The following is a 7,983-nucleotide window of genomic DNA, read 5'->3' on the forward strand; positions in this document are numbered from 1 at the left end:
TGAGGGTGGGGAAAATGAGGCCCAAGCAAAAGGCGCCTCGCTCCCGGTCTAATGGCGGCGGTTGCTCCAATACTATACATAGGTATGCAAAAGGCGGCGAGAGGCGAGGTTGCGTTCGACGTCATCAAGCCCGGCCGACGAGGGCGGCGTTCACACTGTCGGCTTCGCAGCGCGGCCTTGTCCGTCGACGTCATTTCCGCCCCTGCGCTTTCTGAGCTTTTTCGGTAGCAGCCGGAAAGGGTAACCCCGCGGCGTGCGCTGGGCGGAGCCTCTTTTTCGTTCGGCCGCCGAGGAGCAGCCATGGCGGAGCCCAAGGTGCGGCTGATTCTGAGGGGTTTTCGGTTGCTTTTCTCGGAGGTTAACGGGCAGGGAGGCCGCTGGGAGGGCGGGCGGGCGGGCGGCGAGCCTCGTGCTGGGCCGCATCCTGCCTCCTCCTTCCCTGCCTTCGGCTGGTGGGGAGGAGGCCGGGGGGGCCCGCGGCGTGGAGGGAAGCGCGGCCTGGCTGGCGAGACGAGGCTGCCGCCTTTGCGTGCGGGGCCTGACCCGGGGCCGGGGCCTCGGCCTCGGACGGGGTAAATCATGCTGATGATGCGCCCGTGTGGAGTGGCTCCCCGTCACCGCGGACTAGCCACTTGGATGGGGATACATATGGACCGCATGGTTCCTGCGAGCGGGCCTCGTCCCCCCATCACCACGTTTCTTTTTTTCTTCTTTAATCGGAAGCAACATCTACGGAGGACTTGACATTTTCAGGTTTATGTTGAATGGAAGGAAGAATCGGGGTGTTCAACGGCAATATATAATCATTTAAGGTTATTTTTTAATACTTAAATGTAAATCGGTAGGCTAGGTATGAAAAAGAAAGGAAAAATGACTAGGTACAGGCCAGTCTTGCTCATCTGGAGTGAAAGGACAGGGGCTCCTACGAGCAGCGGCTCTCTGCACCACCACAATCTCTTTCTCTCTGTTTTAAATGTGGCAGCACGTCTTTTTCCAGCAGGAGTGCTTCTGTGCAGGATCCCAGTCAGGAACCTGTAGTCTTCTTCGGGATACCGTATATCATTTTCCTCCCTGTTCTCTCTCTCCTTGCCCCACTCTTCCCATGCTCAAGCCTTTGTGCATCTGAAATGGTGTAGTGCCTCTGAGCAAGCCAATATCTCCAGCTCAGTTCTCATTTTGTCACCATTTCTGTTGCTCCTTTCCACCAGTTTGCTATTATAGAAGATTATAATAAATTAAAAAATTGTCCAGTAGCACCTTAGAGACCAACTAACTGTGTTCTGGGCATAAGCTTTTGTGTGCATGCACACTTACAAGGTGCTACTGGACAGTTTTTTAATCCATTTTGACTGTGTCAGACCAAAACAGCTACCTACCTGAATATAGAGAGTTATAGTTTGTTACACAAGTTCTCAGGGTTTATACAAAGTGGGGCTAACTGTACAGCTATATAAGAAGCTAGTGTGGGTGAAAAGGAAGAGCCAATAAGGTAAAATCCTAGTGCAGCAGCAGGCGCAATATTTTAAGAATCACAGCTTTCACAGTAAGTTTGGCTATGCAGAAGAGAACTGGCATATAAGGATGCAGAGGTACTTGGCTGGGAAATATGAACCAGACTACTATGCGGTGTGATAGGACTTGGTTACATCATGGATGGAAGTAAGCCAAGCATAAACCCTGACACTTCCTCTGCTGATTTGGAAGGGTTGGGAAAACCCCATGGCTTCACTCAAGAGACCTTTATTATTGCCGTAGCATTAACATTTACTTGGACTAATAAAATATTTTCTTTGTTTGCTCTCCCCTTGTTTCCTTTATCAGCTTACATGGCCCCCAACTAAAACTCTTTTATTTCTCCAGGTATTGGTGATTGATGGACGTGGCCACCTGCTGGGTCGTCTGGCTGCCATTGTGGCTAAGCAAGTCTTGCTGGGTAAGATTCAGTTCCAGAGGGGAAGAGGCTCAACCGGCTGAGTATTACTGGCAGGCAGAGGATACACAGTTTTCTGTGCTAACAATTCAGCTCTTTCTGATATGCTTTGGAGTAGTCGGTGAGGATGTTTGTTTTTTGAGTCTTGCAACTGTGATAGCAAATTCTTTTGCTCTGGGAGTGCTTCCAACTTAGATTTCTCCAAGGACTGCAAAGTGAACGTGGCCTTTCAAATTAAGAAGCATAGTTTCTAGTGGAGAGGATGATAAACCTTTTTCTCTCTTGAGGGTTACATTCCCTCAGGGGTATTTACTTGGGGGTGCATGCCAAGTAGGAGAATCAGACGAAAAGGAACCAGGGTTCTGCTATTACTCCCCAAACGCTATTAACCTTGCTACATGGTATGTTCTGAACTGTGAAAGTATTGAGTTCCTCTTCTGAACTTTAGTATCCAGCCTGTGCTCTGTGGTGAGGACACAATCTCAAGTTTGCACTCTTTCCCCTCCCCTTCCCAGGGCGCAAAGTGGTAGTTGTGCGATGTGAAGGGATCAACATATCCGGCAACTTCTACCGTAACAAACGTGAGTACCATAGCAGGTTTTAAAATCTGTCTAAATGTCTGGCTAGGATTCTTGTTCTACTGTTCGCTCTCAAAGTACATTATGTTGTGGACAGAATGTTTCTCCAAGCCTATAATAAAGCAAAGTCTCCATCTAAGACAAGCATAGCCAATCCTTCAGTCTTTGAGGCTGAACAATCTTATCCCCTACAAGGCTGGGAAACCTGTGGTTCTTTAGATGTTGTTGGACTCCAGTTCTCATAATCGCTGATCATTGGCCATGTAGACTGGAGCTGATGGGAGTTCAAGTCCAGCAGTATCTTGAATGTTGCAAGTTAACCTCCCCAGGTGTAGAATAAAGGTGGCATTATTACAGAGACCAAGTAGTACTGACTTCACAGGTTTGAAGCATAAGCATTATATACTATGAGGCCCAGTGGGTTTTTTTGTTTACTGGGGAATGTGTATGCTTCCTCAAATGGGAGGATTGGCAGTGATCCTTGAGTCTTCAAGAAGACGCACTAGAAAGCAATAGCATTTATATGAAATGTAGCTGAAGACCTTTTTTCTTGCAAGTAATAGCTAGGGATCAGAGATAAACCTAGGAAGCTGCCTTACAGCAAGCTCCAGACCATTGTTTCATCTAATTCCATATTGTCTGTGGCAGCTTTCCGGTGTTTCAAATAGGTCTTTCCCTTGATCCTTTTAAATGGAGTAATTCTCTAGTCATTATAGCTGCAGAGGCGCTTTGGGTCAGATGTAGATGCTACCTGGTAAGGACTCCATAATGAGAATTCCAGAGGACAAAGAGCCAGTTAACGGTGGACTGCTCAGCTCTTTACCCTCCCCGTGCCAGGTCTAGAGGAAGGAAATAGCGTTGTGCCAACTGACCATCTCTGCAAGTCTCATGTTTGCATAAATTCAGATTCTGGCTTTCCTTCTTGCCCAAAATACATAGCATTGAGCTTATAACTTTAATAATAATAATATCCCACCCTATTTCCCAAAGAAATCCAGGGTTTGGTGTCGTATTGCGTTATAATTTGTTAGAACTTGCCCACAGTGGCTGGAGGAACCCAGTCGGGTGGGCGGCATATTAATTATTATTAACATTTAAGAGCATATTTCAAATGTTTACGAACAATTTAAAACCATCTGCAGATATTGAGAACATCTAAAAACATTTTTAATTGTTCTGTTGTCATTCTTGCCAGCTTCCGTTGGCACATTTATGATACTGTGTCGTGGACTAGCTAGCCAGTCGTAACTGCCACTGTTGCTCATCGGTGTGCAATGGTGTTGGCTTGAGGAACAGGATGGGTGCGATGGTGGTCAGTGATGATGCTTTTCCACCATTAATTCGAGTGTCATGGCCATGAGATAACTTGACATGCACTACCATCTGAGACCACCACTCGCCTCTCATGGCAAGTTCTGCCTCTTTGGTATCAATTTGATATAGAATATTTCCTCGTCAGCATGCCTTGTTCTTGTACAAATCATAGAGTCTGTAAGACCTGTGGTCTGCATGAAGACCTGAAGGCTATTACGTTTTGCGGGGCCTGTTCTGACTGCTGTGGTTATTAAGCTGAGGCAGTGTAAACATAGTTTCTAGACAACAAGAAATGAGTAGGTGGGTCTTGAAAGTTTGCAAACTGGCTTGATAGCCATCATGCTTAGGTAAGTAGTATATATATGACTGCATATCTGCCAGCCTTGTGCTCATGGTAACTTTCTTGCCAGCCTGCTCTAACCGTGCCATTCTCTCTTCCCATTCTCCCAGTGAAGTACCTTGCTTTCCTCCGTAAGCGTATGAACACCAACCCGTCCCGTGGTCCTTACCACTTCCGTGCCCCTAGCCGGATCTTCTGGAGGACAGTGCGAGGTAGGTGTATTCTCAACAACTTTTATCTGACCAAGAAGATAAATTAACGTCTTGGGGCGTGCCCATCACATGGTATATTCACAAATCAGTATTCAGTGGGAATCAACAGTTCTACTAATTTGTGTTTTACCACTTTTACTAAAACATGTTAAGACTTTAATATGAAACCGTTTCTAATCTGTGTCTTTTTCACATATTCACTCATGGGTCTCTTTGCTTCCATTTCTGTGTTGAATGCGTGAATTTTTATCTGTCTTTTACACATGCACTTAGATACAGGCAAGTCCTAATTTACATGGGGGTTATATTCCAAGGCACCACACGTTGAAATGAATGAGTATATTTGAAACACCATTGGAAAAGCCTGCAAACACCCCCTTTCGTGATGTTTTGGGGTCCCTGCCAGGTTCAGCGTGCGTGGTCATGCACATATCAGACACTCCTAAACTGATCACTCACTGCCTGTACATATTTAATGTGTGTTTTCTCAAAATACAGAGTTCTCTGTGTATTTTGATGTGTTCTGAGCTACAAATTACCACAGTATTCAGAGAAGTGTGAAATCCAGTGGATAGCTATGTTCCAATGCCCACTCATGTGTTTATATTGCAGTTAGCAAAGATCAGTTTTTTAAAAGCTACCCTAATAATGGGTGGTCAGTACTGTATATACATCCCAATGGGTGTTCATTTCCAGAATTTGCCCTAAAGAGGCAAGTTGTTGGTGTTAATAATAATAATAATAATACATTTATTATATATACCCCATCCACTCTGGGCAGCTTACAGCATATATAAAACAGAAAAACATTAAAAACACCCCAATACAGGGCTGCCTTCTAAACGTTATGCAGTTCTTTGTTTCCTTGACATATGTATATAACCCACCCTCAAATTTTTATTCTAAATTTCACGCTTCTTTTTAGAGGACACGTACTGCTCTTCTGTTTCTCCTTCAGCCTCTTCACATCTCCTCTCCCTTTGCAGGAATGCTCCCACACAAGACCAAACGGGGTCAGGCTGCCTTGGAGAGGCTGAAGGTCTTTGATGGCATCCCTCCTCCTTACGATAAGGTAACTTTCCTTCTGTCTTTGGTGCTTTGCCATCATTATTCCTGATCCTGTTCTGTCAGTGATGTTTCTCTTATACCTACATTGTTTGACTTGAAGAGTGAGAAAAAAATTCCAAACGCTGAGGCAGATTTTGCACCTCTGGGAGTGCTCACAGTTGCCTTTGTCTTGCATATATTGCTTAATGGGACATGTGTTCTCTTTACAGCGCAAGAGGATGGTGGTCCCTGCAGCTCTGAAAGTAGTTCGCCTCAAGCCCACACGCAAGGTATTTTTTACCATTTTTTTAGCAGACGTCTTACAGCTCCAATGAGGGGCACACAAAGTTGTTTGCCAACATTTCTGGGGGAGGGCCTGTAACGCCCCTGGCCCCAAGTTAGACCTGGAGCAATACACTTTGCATGCGTAAAGCCTCAGGTTCACCCTCCGGCATCTCCAGTTGAAAATCTTGTGCAGTTTTGTAGAGAGGTAGCCTGAGGCCTTGGAGAGCAGCAATACTGGAGCAAATGGACTGACTCACAATAAGCTTTATATGTTACTTTTGGAAGCCCCCACAAATAGTATTTAAGAACAAAATTCTGAATTTGGGAGCATCCTTAGTCTATTAATGGGACCCATGGCAGCTTTCTTTCTCCATGTGATCATCTTGAAACCTCATGTCATGGTCAAACCTGCCTTGTCCCCTATGCAACTGGTTTCTTTTGGTGCTTGCTTCAGCCTATCAGAAGCAGCCTTAATAGACTGTTCCTGGCAAGATGGCCTTAGCTACTGCACTCACCAAGTGTCGCCTGCTGCTATTGGCTGGTCAGTGATGATGACACTCCACCATTAGTTCGAGTCTCAAGACCATGAGACCACAACTCTTCATGCACTACCATCTGAGACCAGCCCCTCATAGGTGGAGCTTTGTGCTTTGAGTGGGGGCCAAACAGCCTTTGGGTAAGCAGCAAGGCATATGTAAATTAGAGCAGGTCGTGTGCAGCAGGAATTTGGGCTCTTAAGGAGTCACCTGTGGGGTCATTCAGATTTTGTTGCGTTCCAACTCCCATCATTCCTTGTCGCTCTAGTTGGGGCTGATGGGAGTTGGAGCAACAACTACCAGAGGGCAACAGGCTCCATATCCCTGTTTATAATGTGTGCTGCATTCAGGGCTTGGATGGAGGGTTTGCCTGGTGGTGAAAGTGCTAGGAACAGAGCCAATAGTCTCCCTAGGAATATTATTGAAAGCGGAATTCTGTGGGCAATAGCATGTGGGTTGGGAGAAAGGCCTTCATGCAGTTGCTGTGTGGGATTCAGTGAATAGAGGCAAGAAGGGGTGCGTGAGGAGGTAGCTCCCAACTTTGTGTGTGGGCAGCGACATCTTGTGCACTGGAACAGCACTCTGCAGTGCTGGAGGCTTGTAAGTTAATATGTGTCTTTCCCAACCACAGTTTGCCTATTTGGGTCGCCTTGCCCATGAGGTTGGGTGGAAGTACCAAGCCATCACAGCTACCCTGGAGGAGAAGCGCAAGGCAAAGGCCAAGATTCATTACACAAAGAAGAAGCAACTGAAGGTGAGTTAGCCTGAACTCATAATTATTGTGGGGAGTGTTCTGGGTTTAGTGGAGAAAGGAACCCCTCTCCTTCCCTTCCCCCTTTTAATTTAAAAATGGAGGGGGAACCAGAACCTTTAGATTATTATTACAGGCAAGAGTGTCTATTTATGCCACTCCAGCAGGTGAATGGGCTTCAGATCGTTGAAGATACCTAAGCTGAACTTTGGTTAATTCCCCCCAACTGTCTGTCTTCCATCTGTATGTAAAGTTGTGTGTACATGTTGTGCTCTCTTAACATCAGACCTCTTCTACTCTTACAAAGCCTACCTATGAATTTACCTTTTCTTTTCTTTTCTTTTCTTGTAGAAACTCCAAAAGCAGGCAGAGAAAAATGTGGAGGGCAAGATTGCAAAATATACAGACATCTTGAAACATTACGGCATTCTGGTTTAAATAAAACTATTCACAATAAATGATATAGTTTACAGGTTCTTGGTTTTGTGTCTGTGCTTTAAAATCACTTTTAAGTTAGCCGATCAATAATTGCTACAGCCAAATTCTCTTCTGCAGTGGACTGGAGTTGAAGGGAAAAGAGGCGTTGGTGTGAGTAAATGGTTCTTGATTCTCTGGCAGAGGAACTGCTGCACTTGGGAGATCATAGTTCTATGAATGGGTTGGATTGCTTTATAAGAGGTAAACAATGGAAGGGGTATTGGTCTTAGTCACTTTTAAAAAATTGCTTGACTGACACTTTATTTCTCATCTGGTGCTCAGTCCTGTAAGCCCCTCCGTCTTTTGGCCTTGTGCCGTACACAAGTCTCTTTATGCTTTGACAGTAGGATTGCCAACTGCTGAACCCGTCTTAAGTATGAGAATAGTCTTAATCATCAGAAAGAACTTCAGCTCCAAGCCATGAACTGTTTTACTTAGGTCACACTTAACAGGTTTGGCCTACTTCAGGCATGGCCAAACTTGGCCCTACAGATATTTTGGGACTACAACTCC

The 7,983-nt window shown here is 45.4% G+C and overlaps 1 protein-coding gene across 1 annotated transcript; it reads left to right on the plus strand.

The window, feature by feature from the left end:
- The first annotated feature begins 223 nt into the window (after positions 1–223).
- RPL13A (ribosomal protein L13a) lies at positions 224–7,469 on the plus strand. The gene is made up of 8 exons (XM_079951483.1): positions 224–315; positions 1,861–1,933; positions 2,446–2,511; positions 4,273–4,374; positions 5,361–5,446; positions 5,652–5,711; positions 6,874–6,996; positions 7,345–7,469. The coding sequence occupies exons 1-8, from the start codon at positions 301–303 to the stop codon at positions 7,429–7,431; spliced, it is 612 nt and encodes a 203-aa protein (XP_079807609.1). The 5' UTR covers positions 224–300; the 3' UTR covers positions 7,432–7,469.
- The last annotated feature ends 514 nt before the right edge of the window (positions 7,470–7,983 follow it).

The sequence above is a fragment of the Podarcis cretensis genome (assembly GCF_951804945.1).
Source record: "Podarcis cretensis genome assembly, chromosome: 13".
Classification (NCBI taxonomy): domain Eukaryota; kingdom Metazoa; phylum Chordata; class Lepidosauria; order Squamata; family Lacertidae; genus Podarcis; species Podarcis cretensis.